A 12,929-nucleotide genomic window follows, 5' to 3' on the forward strand; every position below is an offset into this window, starting at 1 on the left:
ATAAAACTTGGTCTCGTTCTGCAGGAGAGCTCAGCTACTCTTTCGCAGGTCTAGCTTCTAGAATGGCACGAACGTTGAACCCACATAGGAGAGCGAAATGTTGGAGTGCTGCGAGGTCAAATTCGAAGAATGTATGAATACTCCAGAGAACCACTGATTATCAAATCTATCGCGCGCTTCAGACTCCATCCATATGTACCCCAGAGACCAGGATATGTGTCGGACAGAAATTATAGCCAGGAAATCATCAACACCGCAACACCGATACCACACCACACTGAACCCAGGACACCGGCATCCGTCGCTCTCGCAAGTGCTGGAGACGCACCGCTCTTCTTGGTACTATTCGACTCGAACCTCGATGTCGTCGGGACCTGTGTCGGCACGGCAATGGGCGAGACACTGGACAAATCAGTAAAGACTTGACTTTTGTTCTGGGCCAAGTTGAATGAGTAATTCCCCGCACGGAAGAGGACTTCTTCCGTGGCGTGGAACTGTTCGGTGCCGAATTGCAAAGTACCGAGATACACGTCTTTAGGCATGAAGTCGTTTTGCCAGAGATAGTGGATCAGGGGGGAGTAATCGGCGTCGACGCTCGTGAGGTTTGTCTCGGGGAGCCAGGAGTAGACGGTTTGGTTTTGGGTGTTGTTGCCGTTGAAGAGGAAGCTAGAACCACGCGGAGCGTGCTGTCAGTACAGTACATCTCCCGCACATTGCAAGGCGGGAAAGAAGAGGGCGCACGACGTGTCTCACAAGGCTTATGATAGGAAAGGGTGATAATGACCCGCTCGTAAGGCTCTAGATAGGAAGGGGTGGTTGACTGCTCGCTAAGCGAGTGGCACTCACAATCTCGTCCCATCAATGATGTACTGGTACTTATCGGGACTGCTGGTGTCGATGCCGACAGGGTACACGTCGTATGAATAGCTGAGCCAGATCATGACTTCGTAGGTGGGTAAGTCGGATGTTGCTGCTGTTTCGTTGGCGTCGAGGAACATGTCTAGCGTGACATCGTATTGGACGTCGTCGGTGATGAAGGCCTGGAGGCGTTGTGCAGCGGTTTTGTTGTACGCGGAGGTTATGTTGACGCCGAAGTCGGCGGCGAATTCGAGCGTTGAGAGTTGGCTGATTGGGAGGGGGAAAATGGATGACTCGAGTGTGATGTGTGGGTAGGCGTGGACATCGGCTGAGTTGTTGGCCCATTTCCAGGTTGCGTCGAAGCTGGTGCCGTTGTTGTCAACCTTGTCTTTTGATTAGTATGGTGTTGAGGGTTATCTGGTTCATTGGATGTCTAGCATACTGTTATGCATGAGTATCCTGACCCATCGTTGCCCCAGGGGTTGTTGTAGACTTTTTGTGGCTGGTCAGATAGTGGCCGTTAGTGTGATGGGAGGATATTGTACTAACATAGGTATGGGAGTGTGGTTGAGTTATAGTAACTGGTTAGTCCTGTGAGACCGCATTTTGTCACCGAGTCGGCGACGGCATAAACAACGAGGAACGATAGAGATGCAAGTGCCCGTATTGTCGCCATTAGGATGGGATGTGGCTTGCGACAATCACGACGGCTAGTAACGCAAGAACGCCTTCTCAGGGAAAAGCCAATGTAATGAGGAAAGATAAATATTCCAGAGATCCTCCATCTTAGGCAAACCTACTGAACTCAACGCCCAGAGACGTCAGCTCTTTTGTTGCCAAGCGACGTTATCTTCTGGCCAGATCAATTGCACGGACGCTGCAAAAGAGTGGTAGAGATCTGTTGCGCCGAGTATTTGTGATGTTTGCAAGGCTGCGATCATTGGCTCGGAGAATATGCTATTGGTCGGTGCTCAATAGCCATTGCGGGTAGATCGTCTAGATGGCGGCACGGGCCAGCCTTCGTCATGGATATTAAGTAAGTCCAACAGCAGGTCGACATGGTCAAAATTCCCGAGGACATGAGTTTGAACATAGTCGTCGCCCACAAGCATCAGGAGCTTGTTGTTGCTCGAAGGCACAGATATACCGGATGTGGGCGGCTTGCTCGGCCACGTTAGCAATGATGTCATGCTCACCAGGGGATGAATCAGCCTGGGGTATAAATGTTGGGCGCAAGATCAGGTCGAGTGCTGCGTGCTCTTGCACTTCTGTCGTATCTGCTGCCCCGGGAGTGAGTCTCGACAGAGCGTCTTCATCCTCGATCAATACCACAGTTCGCACTCATCAATCATGGCCGATAAAGTACACAAGAAAACGCAAGACTTGGTTTGGGACATCAAGTCAGGTCTTCATGGCATCCATGGGGCAGGAGAAGCACTCCGTGGTGGTGCGATGGAAGCACTCGATGGAATCTTTCACAAGCACGAAGGCGAAGAGAGAAACAAGGAGATTGCAGAGAGGGGTCTTGCAGAGATAAGAGAAGGTGAGGCAGGCATGGATGGCAAACGCCAACACAACGCTGCAGCCGGCCAGGGTAGCCATCTTGCGAGTGCAAATGCGAGTATTACTGTGCCGGCACAACCCAGTGCCGGTGTTGGGCCAGGGTCTCGTGATGGGTTGAGGGAGGCGAAGCTGGCGAACCATAATCATCTCGATCATTCAACTGGGCCGGGAAGTGGTGTTCGCTTCGCTTGAGATGAGTGTGATGCAACAGGTTTTCGGCCGACTTCAGATTAGGCGAGGAAACATTCACCTATCACCCGAGGCAGCTGGCTAGCATTGCGTGGTGAGGAAGCGAGCAATGGCGGCCTCATTTGTGCTGGCCAGCATGCATCTTGTGGTAGTGTGGGCATGAGGCACGTGGCCTAGCCTTTCCGCATGGCCCTTGTGCCAAAAGAACTTCATCAACGGTGCATGCTCTCTTGTTGATCATGAACAATTCAAATGAACGATTGATATGTAAAACTATGCGAGAACGAGCTGTTTTCGAGTTCAACTTATGTACTTCCAGCCAAGCCACTAAGGAGCTTGAGGCGGCGCGGGGTCTATGGGGAAGCTCGTCGCCTGAACCGGTCCCATTCGTTGTTTGAAACCAGCGTCCTTTTAAGTGCTTCAAGCCTATAAGATAATTGTATACTGTATTTCCGGTACTTGCGTATAGCCCCTTAGCTCCTAAGGCTGGAGCCCCGAGCTTAAAAGGGGGTTTATGAACAAATTTCAAGAAAATTTTCGCCCAAGCTCCCTTTATTCAACATTCAGGCCTGCAATATCCTCTGTCGTGAGCTTCAAAAGCGCAACGGCGTGTTTCCCAGTACTCGCGAGTGTCTCTCGCCTAGATCTGCTTTGAGGGTCAAGGTACGGTCGTTCACCAAGACTAACAGCACGTTGTCCTGTCCGCGTACCAAGACCTTGATAGTCTGGCGTGGCTGCATGGTAGGTAGAGCGACTTCACGAATCTGTCAGTTGAAGCCATCAGCGGAGGTCACGATGCTTACTTGTCCCAGATGACCACGTCATTAGGGTTATCCCAGTGCACCCGGACCTGCAAATCGTGGTTCTCGACGATCAAGCGAGTGAACCAGCTCAGTAGTGCTTGAGACTCCTCCTGGGTTACTCCATTGATGTGCTGGACATGGTGACCGACGGCAAAGACAGACTTCCACCCGGTTACAGGGTTGGTTCGAATCACTGGGTGAATGGCTTCCAGCTTGTCTCCGACGTTCTCGGGAGCCCCACGCTCTTCAGTAAATAGCTTGAAGTCATTCGCGGCCGCTGCTTTTCCGAACTTTGGCTGCCCGTATGTTGCCGTCAATGATTCGAGAAACCTTCGATAGGCAGGTGAGATTCGGTCATATACATCGTAACCAGAAGCGAACAGGGTGTCTGACAGAAATTAGTCCTCAGATCACAACGATGGCATGCTAAACCATACCGCCACCTGTCTTAGGGAGCTTGGTGAGTCGAAGGACTGCGTAGTCGCTCGGTACAGGTTCAAAAGTGATATCCGAATGCCACTGGTCGGTATTGCTGGGTTTGATCACCTCCCGGTCCTGGACACCCTTGAATATGATTCGTCCTCTTGTAGAGTCGATAACGCTGATCTCTTTGTCCTTTGTATGGCCTTCAGAGGCAATATTGACCGTAGGATGGATATGTAGTTTGGATGTGGCAGGTTTGCCCGACAATTCTCCCAATCGTTGGATGAGGACCTTTTGTAGGTTGTTGTCCAAATCATCTTGTTTACGGAAGACCACGACGTTACGTCGTGAGACTGATCCGGTGAGCTTACAATTTTCTAGCAGGACGCATGCTTACTCGTGATTGCTAGGTCTCGTAGAAGCTCGTCAGAGTTGGGAGCATTCAACCAATCGACAAGGTTGACATTCTTGAATTCGGTCCCGATTACGGGGGTCAAATCCTTGGACTCAAACTGATCAAGAGCACCGCTCAACGGCAAAGGGACTGGAAACCCTTTGCTTGACTTGGACTGTGTAGATGTAGGTGAAACATCTGCTATAGCGGGAGCCATGTCTATGGAGGGGGTGGTAATTTGGCTGGGAAAAATGTCTGCATTAATTGCCACGCCGTGGTAGAGCTGGAAGGCTGCTGGCGCGTAGGATAGGGGACAATGGTTGCTTTCACCTTGCCGATGGCATCATTTGGGGTCCTTATCACGACATATTGCCGCAACACATGGCATCGCGTTGTGTCCACGTAGACACATGTAGAGGCACTACCAACCGATGGCATCATTTTCTAGTTTCGGTCGTACCACGATTGGTATCCCCGAAGTGTCGGGAGCAGGTCCGACGAAGAGGGTATCACTCAGCTAATGAGGTTCTGTTCAACTGATAGACCGAAGACGCCATGCCGTAGAGTATGCGTCGTCTAATTAGCTTGAACTACTTCAAAGATATACTTTTATCCGCTGGACGGTGTGATGGTGGAGTGGGCTTTCGTAAAGTATGCGGCTTTTGCGCTAAAAGGTTGAGTTCGGGACAGTAGAGTGGCTCCACGTCATGAACTCCGAATACATCCTTCCCACCACCATGAGATCAAGCTCATAGGCCGACTATGGTTGTAGGAATTTGATGGTACAATTATGGACTTCAGGACCTCAGGTCTTTCCGAACTTGCAGCAGGAGTTCTGCTTTATTGACTTCTGCAAATGATTGGATACTTTTGCATCTCCTCGACTCGCTAGACGCTTTTCTCCCGATCAGCGGCATTCGATATGCCACTTAATCCATGGTGATCCTGAGCATCTATAGTTTCGCAAGCGCTGCACGTCTAGAACTAGATTTGGGATCAAGATATGGCGCCTCTCCGATCGAGACAATCCGATTGCCGGCTCGAGGACCATCATAGTCACTGATGGCTTGTTAGGAGGAGGAGGAGTGCGGCCGAGGATGTGTCACTTACAAGGTAGCTGTGTGAAAGCATGAACGGCTGTTCCATATGTAAGCTGACTGCAAAGATATAAAGAACAAGATACTGACTTGTCCCAAATCGCTATGTCGTTTTGATTCCACCTAAAGCGGACTTGAAGATCATGGTTCTCGACGACAAGCTGAAGAACTATGAAAGTATCAGCTCAAAATCCGATACAAGTTTTCGAAGAACTGACAATATGCTTTCAGAATTTCATCTTCTCGTCGTGTCACATCGTCGAAGCGTCCTTGGTCTACCTGATGACCAGCGGCCATCAGGCTCTTCCATCTACGACTTGTGAGCGAGGGCCTTGACTATTCGGGATGCACATACCCAGTAACAGGATTAGTTCGCACAACGGGGCTAATAAGAGTAAGCATCATCATGCCAAAACATTGCTAGACTTTCCTAGTCATACGTACTGTGAGGCCTCAAAGTCAACGCCTTTGTTATCAGGCGAACCGCGATCTTTGTCAATCAAATCGACGCCGCTTCCCGCGGCTTTTTGTTTCAGCATGGCCTTGAGAGTCAGCGCCCGAAGTCATGATAGTGTGAATTAGTTCTCACATTGTGATGGGTAGCTGTCAGTGACTCCGCGAATCTTTTCCAGGCAGGAGACAGTCGGTCATATGCTTCATAACCAGACGCCCAGATAGTGTCACCCCCTGATTCTGGCAGAACTACCATTTTCAGGATGGCATAGTCCGAAGGAACATGTTCGAACGTGATACTAGGTATTCCCGTCAGAACGACCGTCAAGGTGTGGATGACTTATACACACTCTGAATGCCACAGTGTGCTAGCCAGCGGTTTTAGGACAGAAGTGTGCTCCTTGTGGGCGCTTTTGGCATTCTGTGTCCCGAGTGAGATCAAACAGCTTCACGATTGAGATGTACACGTACGTCTGAGGAGATAACCATAAGCTCTTCATCCGCCCTTTTCTCCCCATCGTACGCCTTTTGAGATTTCCTGTCCGTTACTGCGTGCCGATGAAGCTGATGAAGGATTGGTAAGTGCACTCTTATAACAAGCGTTCTTGCAAACAACGAACTTGAGATCTCTCTGGCTTGCCACTGAGCTCCCCTAGCTTTTGTGCCAGGGTCTTTTGGTCTTTCAACTCCAAGTCTTGGTTCCTGAAGAATACAACACTTCTTTGAGACACTGAACTTCTTAGTCATGATCTTAGGATTATATGCCTGACCTAAGGTGAAGAGATCATACGTACCTAGAATAGCCAAATCACGGATCTGCCTGTCATTCCCAAGAAGGGAGCTCAATTGGAGGCTGGGAAACTCCCTTCCAATGACGGGGGTGAGGTCACGGGATTCATAGACATCCAGAGAGCCGGAGTAATTCAAAGGGACTGACGATGCGCGAGTCGACATCCTGAACCCGAATGAGCAAGCCTGGACAGCAGCTCAGTCAAGTCTTAGTGATGGAAGTTTCTTAGGCGTTTTGTGGCCGTAGCCGGACGGCTATGTATCATATGTTCGTGATTGTGCGACATATTGCGCGATCGGAGTACATTCAGAATAACGAAATATGGAGCAAGCACTACGATACGCGCCAATGTGGACCCACAGAGCGGCAAGGCTGCATGTCGTACTAGTCCATCTCGAGCTATCACCGGAGCTCGATAGCTTCGCCCGATATCTGGGTACCTCGATATCGCATCATTCACCCTAAAATGATGTCTCGAGATTTCGTCCTCTCTGATTGAAGACGCAATGTGTCTTCGACCCTCTTCAAGAACCCCAACGACGCTTTTCCCACACTCCCAACGCCAAAGTGGGGGGTCCATCTTTTAGCTAGGGTTGATGACATGACTGAGTGAAGGTCTTCGCTTGCCGAAGCTCCGTTCAGTTGGTGATAGTGTTTTTTTGAGCATGGCTCCTTAGCCTTCCGGAGGTAAAAGACAAGCAACGATTACTTCGGCGTTACTACCGACTGGAAGCCTAGTACGGGAAGAATGTAATAGCAATAAGTGCAATCCATAGTGGAGAAGATGCTCCTGATATCTACACATCTTTACCCTTGGCATGAGGCTAGACCATGCACAACGTGCCGTTTTCCATTGGTCGAAGGCCAGCGGTCTCGAAGACGTGATGACGAGAACCTGCTTTAGCTATAAACTCGATGCCATTGACTGCACGGTTCCAGCCGCACCTTGTGAGATACGAAGATCAAGATTGTCTCTGTGATTGAGATCAACAAGATGTCTATCAAGAGGATAGAGGAAAATGTGCCACGCGCGCACATCGAGCACCCTGCACCTATCGGGGTCGAGAATGATGTTGATGTTTCGACAGAGAAGCGTTCTTGGAGGAGCTATCTTTGGGATACATGGGACAAGAGTCCAGAAGTGAGTCTTACTCATCGTAGTGAAGGAATGCAAACCGCTGACGCCAAAAAGGAGAGACGACTCCTGACCAAGGTCCGCGATCCTCAAGTCCTCCAGCCCTTCTATACCACTGACTTCTCAAGGTCGACTGGACACTCGTGACATTTGGCTGTTTGGGCACTTTCATCAAGTTCTTGGATCGGTATGCCTGTCATGGAAAGAGGCTCGTTACTTCTTCTGATCTCAACAGACAAAATCTGAGTACGGCCTTCGTGTCTGGAATGAAGGAAGACCTAGGCTTCTATGGAAATGTTAGTACTTCAATCTTGCCCATGAATGTTACTGATACGCGGGCAGCAACTGATCTACGCGAACGCAAGTATCCCCCCAGCACTATTCCATGAAAGATCATTAAGAGACAAGACAGACTTGCTACAGTGTTGCATCGGTACGTTACTCTCTGTGACTACCTCCATCCGTCTGACAAGTGCCAGATCATTGCTCTTTGGCCGAGCAATCTGATCTTGACTCGCACCAGTCCAAGATACTTCATCACGTACGTTGGTACCTGTCTTTCCACACGTGAGGTCATCTAATATCTCATAGGTTCTTGGAGGTGGGATGGACAATAACGTGAGCTGCTTCAATGTGCCCAGCCTCAGTCTTGTCATTCTTACGATATGCAACAGCACCTTTGCCCAATCAGCCATGAAGACTTCGACACAGATGTATGTGTTGAGAGCAATTCTTGCTCTGTTCGAAACGTATGTTGTACTGATTCCACAATTCTTGCAAGCTCCTCTAACAGAGTCATTCACAGAGGGCACTACTCTGCCAGTACGAAAAACTTCTCCTATATCGCGACCTCTCTAACATCTCCTAGTAATGTACCTTTGCGGCTCGTGGTATCAAAAAGGAGAACTATCTCGGGTTTGTTGCGATGCTATCTTCAGCTCTCGAAGCCTCTGCTAACTTATGGACCAGCGCATGGCGATCGTGAATATGGCAGCACAAGCTGGTCCCATGTTCAGTGCCTATCTTCAAAGTAAATGCGAACCCTTCTTCAGTCTTGCAGCAACTTACTTTCGAACAGCGGCAGCGTATTCTGGCTTGAACGGCGTAAATGGCATGGAAGGATGGCAATGGGTCAGTGGCAAGACTATGATGGTCCGTCCCATCTAACGATCAATGCAGTTGTACATCATCGACGGAGTCTTTTCGGTTGGAATCATCATTCCTCAATTTTTCCTGCTCCCTGAAACTCCCGCCCGTCTGAAGCCAAATTGGATATTCTCACAGAAGGTACCTACGATTTTCCACTGCCCGAGGATAGCTGCTGATTCGAGCCGAAGGAAATCGAGTTGGCAAGAGATCGAATGCCCAAGGAAGGACGTGTCAGGCAAGGCAGATTCACAAAGACTCAGGTTTGTTTGAAAGACTTCTTGCACAAAGCTTATTAACGAAATCAGATCAAGAGATGGTTTACAACGCCAGAGATCTGGCTACTCTCTCTCATTGCAGCGTTCGTTCAGGCACCTTCTAGCTCCATGTTCGGACTAAACATTCCATCTATAGGTCCCAGAACATTGGCTATACACCAAATCAATCTCTTCCATTCTGGTTCAAGGCATGGAATACCATCAAGAAAGGCTCTTTCACTGTTCAGCAGATCAGTAAGTAATGAGCTCAGCGGTGACCTCGCAACTAACAAGCTTCAGATGACTACACTACACCGCTGTACGCTGTAACCATTACAGTCACTACTTGCATGGCGTGGGCTAGTGGGTCAAAATGGTTGCGTCTGAGGAATAAAGCTAAGAGTGCTAGGTGATACCATTTTCAAAGGTCGTCGATGGCCTATGCTCATTCTGGGTGGAGCGGTCAACTTTGTGGTTTGCATCCTTCTGGCCACCACGCCTGTATTCCCCAAGAATCGAGCATTTCGCTGGTTTCTGTATTACAACACTGGATGGGGAGAGGCTTCTAACTGGTGAGTTGACATGTCTGTTTAGATGACGGAAGCCGTTGACACTTTACAGTATGTTCTGGGCATGGACATCGGAAATCTTGTGAGTTCTTTTTCCAGGACTTAGCAAATGTGTCACAGACTGACCAGTTCAGGGCGGGAGATCCTGCTACGCGTGCTTTCGCAGGAGCTAGTCTCCAGGTATGGTCACAAGTTTTTGCAGCGACAATGTAGGTCACTCATCCCGAGGTAGAAGTTTACGCTGACGAAGTTATAGTCCTCTTGCGGTCTTCCAGACAGTCCACCAGCCAGCGGTCAAATCCGGTAACTTCACGGCAGCTGGCTTTTGGATTGTCCAGATCATCTGCGCTCTCACACTGGCATATATACAGCACCAAAAGAGCCTTCGGCCAGTCGAGATTGTCAAAGCTGAAAGCGATAGTGTTCAGAGTGAAGATGTGGATCCGGGATCAGAAAATGTGCAGGAGCTCAACGTTGTAGAGCTTTCGAAGCAAGCTTAGAACGACGTGGGGCCAGTTTGCAAATATGCGCATCGTGGAAGGGGAGGAGTCGTCTGCAGTGATGGTGCGAACCTCTGTTTGAGTTCCTACCAAGGTGCTGGAAGCTGTTTTGGGTAAGAAGCGTGGTCGAATGTTGCAAATGAGTACACTCAGGTCAGTGTACTGCTTGCGTGTGACAATGATTAGCATACATGTGTTGTGGCTATCATGCGCCAAGTGGCCTGACTGGAGAGCAATTGATGAGGTCGATACCGAGGGAGACTTTGAGATTTCCTCCGAAGCAAGCAAATCTGCTGTCGTGTTCCGATGCTCGATATAATTGGCATTCGATGTCGTGCTCAGAGATGATGAACATGTATTTCGGCGTAAGGTTTATTTTCATATAACTTGATTTAGTGTCGGAGGAGAGGCCGATGTCTGGGTTACGCACGACTGTAGGTCAATACCTTCTCCACTATCCGTCGTATCCGATCGACCCGATAAGGAACTGAAACCATGCTTTTACGCCAATCAGCGTTGGCAGATAGAACATGATGCCATTGAAGCCAGCAGCACACCATACCCTTATCTTTGTTCAGGTTCGCTCCGCTGAGGCAACGTGTGTAGCCGCATCAGCAATGCAAAACATGGCGTGGCCCGAAACTAGTTTCCAGTACGGGTCGGTGACATGTTGTAAGTTAGCGACTTCGGCGATGTGTAGTAGCGTGTATTTCGATTGGATATCGTGAGATACTAATGTATACCTGAAAGAGCATCTCCGCTTGTCACAAACATGCCTCTCCATATAACTCATTCATCATTCAAGAGCAAATGGCGTGCTCGAGCCGAGTTCCGAGGATCCGTGGTGGACCAAAGATTGCTGAGGTGGTGGTAATGCCCCTGTCGGCCTGCAGTGTTGCCCTGATGATCAGAGAGAATTAGCAGTTGGACTGGAGAAGGCTGTCTCGTGTAATGCCACTTGGAGCAAGGGAGCCTCAGAGAACTGTTTTGTAGTACTCTCTCAGATCTGAACAATTTAACTACAGTCCTACAGGCCACGCTAACACAGCTGCCACTTCAACTCAAAGACGTGACTACACAATGGTTGCTGGGATCAAATCAGTGGCGGTCATCGGCGCCGGCCCAGCAGGCGCGATCACCATTGATGCACTTGCCGAAGAGAAGCATTTCGATGTGATCCGAGTCTTTGAAAGACGAGAAAAGGCAGGTGGAATATGGTAAGACTTTGGTACCGCAACTATAGAGGATAATCTTGACAATGTCTCAGGATCAGCGATGCTAATGAAAGCCCAAAATTATCGTCCGTTCGTGCTCTGGTCGATCAGAAAGCCGACCAGCCAGTTTCGATCCCCTCCAAATTGCCTGCTCTCACGTCTCAGAAGCCGGCGCTAAATGGCAAAGAACACCGGTACTCGTACACTCCAGTGTACCCAGGGATGCTCAGCAACATCGATGAGAGGATAATGGCATATACCAAGGAACCGTTTCCAATCCCTCGCGATCCCATAACCAACGAGCCCATCCCAGGAAAAGCCCCTTTCCGCAACAGCGAAGTCATTCGTGAATGGATTGAGAGCTTGTTCGACCGAAAAGGGTACCGTCACAAGGTCGAGTACAATACAACAGTTGAGAAAGCAATAAAGGAAGGATCCAAATGGGTACTGACCTTGCGGCAATCGCTTCCTGGCGGAGAACACAACTATTGGTGGCAGGAAAAGTTCGACGCAGTAGTGGTAGCTAGTGGTCATTACAGCATCCCGCGCTTTTCCCCGGTACCCGGCCTTGCGGAGTTTGCACAGAATCATCCGGATGTCGTGGAACACAGCAAGACCTACCGCGGGCCCGAAAGATATCGTGGCAAGGTGAGCCCGACATCTAGACTGCAAGAAAGGAGAGACTTACATTCGTAGACAGTGATTACAATCGGTGCTTCTGTCTCGGCAACTGATATTGCAAGAGCTATTGTGAAAGTTGCAAAGACTCCATTATACGCATCGATCCGAGAGCCTCATCGCGTATATGGCACAGTACCATTCGAACATCCGCAAATGGCGCTCAAGCCCACGATATCCCATGTGTCCACATCGCCGCACAGCCGAACGGTGTTCTTCTCGGACGGAAGCAAAGTCGACAATGTTGACCATATCATCTTTGGGACAGGCTATGATTTCAGTTTGCCTTTCCTCCCTTCGGTGAAAGTGGAGAATCGCAGGATCCAGGGGATATATCAGCATATATTCATGCAGGATGACCCAACTCTAGCTTTCGTTGGAGCGGTACGCAGCTCACAATCTCTCTTCCGCGGCTCACTCACTGATTGCTGCGCAGGTATCCGCTGGTTTCACTTTCCTCGTATTCGAGTGGCAAGCAGTCGCTGTGGCAAGGTTCATGGCTGGGCGGATCAGCCTCCCCTCGAAAGACGTGCAGAAGAAGTGGGAGACAGATCGACTTGCTGCACGTGGCGACGGACAACCGTTTTTCAAAATTGCCCCAGACTTTGAAGATTACTTTGAAGGTCTTCGGAAACTGGCCGGAGATTCGAGTCCGGAAGCCCCGGGAAGACGACTCATCAAGTGGGATTCGGCTTGGTTGGGTGTTGCCGAGCAGACCATGCAGGACAGGATTGCGAAATGGCAACAAGTCGCCCAGGAAACCGAAGAGCAACTGCCAAGTCAAGACAACCGTCAAAGTCGCTCGAGAAAACGAGGAGACGCGCAGCTGGCTCGTCTTTGAGCCGCCTCTGCTCGGTTTG

General features: G+C 49.7%; 6 protein-coding genes across 6 annotated transcripts; 3 read left to right on the forward strand and 3 right to left on the reverse strand.

The window, feature by feature from the left end:
• Nucleotides 1–11: 11 nt before the first annotated feature.
• Nucleotides 12–1,730, reverse strand: EDD37DRAFT_636119 (concanavalin A-like lectin/glucanase domain-containing protein). The gene is made up of 4 exons (XM_062816961.1): nucleotides 1,408–1,730; nucleotides 1,301–1,350; nucleotides 847–1,241; nucleotides 12–666 (listed from the first exon to the last, which is right to left on the reverse strand). Exons 1-4 carry the CDS (start codon nucleotides 1,532–1,534, stop codon nucleotides 231–233), a joined length of 1,008 nt encoding a protein of 335 aa, XP_062667644.1. The 5' UTR covers nucleotides 1,535–1,730; the 3' UTR covers nucleotides 12–230.
• Nucleotides 1,731–1,871: 141 nt separating this feature from the next.
• EDD37DRAFT_636123 (uncharacterized protein) lies at nucleotides 1,872–2,868 on the forward strand. The gene has a single exon (XM_062816962.1). It carries the CDS (start codon nucleotides 2,209–2,211, stop codon nucleotides 2,611–2,613), a length of 405 nt encoding a protein of 134 aa, XP_062667645.1. The 5' UTR covers nucleotides 1,872–2,208; the 3' UTR covers nucleotides 2,614–2,868.
• A 235-nt stretch (nucleotides 2,869–3,103) lies between these two features.
• On the reverse strand, nucleotides 3,104–4,815 carry EDD37DRAFT_580559 (putative TfdA family taurine dioxygenase). Its single transcript, XM_062814411.1, has 4 exons — nucleotides 4,234–4,815; nucleotides 3,851–4,189; nucleotides 3,414–3,801; nucleotides 3,104–3,364 (listed from the first exon to the last, which is right to left on the reverse strand). Exons 1-4 carry the CDS (start codon nucleotides 4,445–4,447, stop codon nucleotides 3,163–3,165), a joined length of 1,143 nt encoding a protein of 380 aa, XP_062667646.1. The 5' UTR covers nucleotides 4,448–4,815; the 3' UTR covers nucleotides 3,104–3,162.
• Nucleotides 4,816–4,985: 170 nt separating this feature from the next.
• EDD37DRAFT_636128 (uncharacterized protein) lies at nucleotides 4,986–6,848 on the reverse strand. Its single transcript, XM_062816963.1, has 11 exons — nucleotides 6,575–6,848; nucleotides 6,401–6,510; nucleotides 6,252–6,344; nucleotides 6,131–6,201; nucleotides 5,917–6,079; nucleotides 5,772–5,869; nucleotides 5,683–5,712; nucleotides 5,546–5,637; nucleotides 5,418–5,496; nucleotides 5,341–5,367; nucleotides 4,986–5,289 (listed from the first exon to the last, which is right to left on the reverse strand). The coding sequence occupies exons 1-11, from the start codon at nucleotides 6,732–6,734 to the stop codon at nucleotides 5,184–5,186; spliced, it is 1,029 nt and encodes a 342-aa protein (XP_062667647.1). The 5' UTR covers nucleotides 6,735–6,848; the 3' UTR covers nucleotides 4,986–5,183.
• A 678-nt stretch (nucleotides 6,849–7,526) lies between these two features.
• Nucleotides 7,527–10,501, forward strand: EDD37DRAFT_667639 (major facilitator superfamily domain-containing protein). Its single transcript, XM_062819300.1, has 20 exons — nucleotides 7,527–7,714; nucleotides 7,766–7,783; nucleotides 7,834–7,892; nucleotides 7,941–8,001; nucleotides 8,048–8,138; nucleotides 8,185–8,246; nucleotides 8,297–8,454; nucleotides 8,511–8,527; nucleotides 8,574–8,620; nucleotides 8,675–8,735; nucleotides 8,784–8,836; nucleotides 8,885–8,992; nucleotides 9,043–9,114; nucleotides 9,160–9,212; nucleotides 9,266–9,363; nucleotides 9,409–9,471; nucleotides 9,518–9,680; nucleotides 9,730–9,759; nucleotides 9,812–9,886; nucleotides 9,934–10,501. The coding sequence occupies exons 1-20, from the start codon at nucleotides 7,565–7,567 to the stop codon at nucleotides 10,175–10,177; spliced, it is 1,683 nt and encodes a 560-aa protein (XP_062667648.1). The 5' UTR covers nucleotides 7,527–7,564; the 3' UTR covers nucleotides 10,178–10,501.
• Nucleotides 10,502–11,257: 756 nt separating this feature from the next.
• EDD37DRAFT_652122 (uncharacterized protein) lies at nucleotides 11,258–12,910 on the forward strand (the record flags this gene model as incomplete). The annotated part of the gene is made up of 4 exons (XM_062818429.1): nucleotides 11,258–11,394; nucleotides 11,445–12,039; nucleotides 12,088–12,453; nucleotides 12,506–12,910. 4 exons carry the CDS (start codon nucleotides 11,258–11,260, stop codon nucleotides 12,908–12,910), a joined length of 1,503 nt encoding a protein of 500 aa, XP_062667649.1.
• Nucleotides 12,911–12,929: the final 19 nt, after the last annotated feature.

Source organism: Exophiala viscosa (assembly GCF_022695815.1).
Source record: "Exophiala viscosa unplaced genomic scaffold EDD37scaffold_9, whole genome shotgun sequence".
In the NCBI taxonomy this organism is placed as follows: Eukaryota; Fungi; Ascomycota; class Eurotiomycetes; order Chaetothyriales; family Herpotrichiellaceae; genus Exophiala; species Exophiala viscosa.

What these genes read in the sequence shown, in the direction of transcription:
- EDD37DRAFT_636119 (XM_062816961.1), bottom strand. Translation starts at nt 1,534, where the DNA reads ATGGCGACAATACGGGCACTTGCATCTCTATCGTTCCTCGTTGTTTAT. An exon ending in CAGGATACTCATGCATAACA is followed by an intron (nt 1,242 to 1,300) that starts GTATGCTAGACA and finishes TCAAAAGACAAG; the next exon opens with GTTGACAACAACGGCACCAG. An exon ending in ATCATTGATGGGACGAGATT is followed by an intron (nt 667 to 846) that starts GTGAGTGCCACT and finishes GCGTGGTTCTAG; the next exon opens with CTTCCTCTTCAACGGCAACA.
- EDD37DRAFT_636123 (XM_062816962.1), top strand. Translation starts at nt 2,209, where the DNA reads ATGGCCGATAAAGTACACAAGAAAACGCAAGACTTGGTTTGGGACATC.
- EDD37DRAFT_580559 (XM_062814411.1), bottom strand. Translation starts at nt 4,447, where the DNA reads ATGGCTCCCGCTATAGCAGATGTTTCACCTACATCTACACAGTCCAAG. An exon ending in ACGAGACCTAGCAATCACGA is followed by an intron (nt 4,190 to 4,233) that starts GTAAGCATGCGT and finishes TCACCGGATCAG; the next exon opens with TCTCACGACGTAACGTCGTG. An exon ending in GCTCCCTAAGACAGGTGGCG is followed by an intron (nt 3,802 to 3,850) that starts GTATGGTTTAGC and finishes AATTTCTGTCAG; the next exon opens with ACACCCTGTTCGCTTCTGGT.
- EDD37DRAFT_636128 (XM_062816963.1), bottom strand. Translation starts at nt 6,734, where the DNA reads ATGTCGACTCGCGCATCGTCAGTCCCTTTGAATTACTCCGGCTCTCTG. An exon ending in AGCACACTGTGGCATTCAGA is followed by an intron (nt 6,080 to 6,130) that starts GTGTGTATAAGT and finishes GGGAATACCTAG; the next exon opens with TATCACGTTCGAACATGTTC. An exon ending in GTTGACTTTGAGGCCTCACA is followed by an intron (nt 5,713 to 5,771) that starts GTACGTATGACT and finishes TACTCTTATTAG; the next exon opens with CCCCGTTGTGCGAACTAATC.
- EDD37DRAFT_667639 (XM_062819300.1), top strand. Translation starts at nt 7,565, where the DNA reads ATGTCTATCAAGAGGATAGAGGAAAATGTGCCACGCGCGCACATCGAG. An exon ending in ATTGGATATTCTCACAGAAG is followed by an intron (nt 8,993 to 9,042) that starts GTACCTACGATT and finishes TTCGAGCCGAAG; the next exon opens with GAAATCGAGTTGGCAAGAGA. An exon ending in TTTCACTGTTCAGCAGATCA is followed by an intron (nt 9,364 to 9,408) that starts GTAAGTAATGAG and finishes AACAAGCTTCAG; the next exon opens with ATGACTACACTACACCGCTG.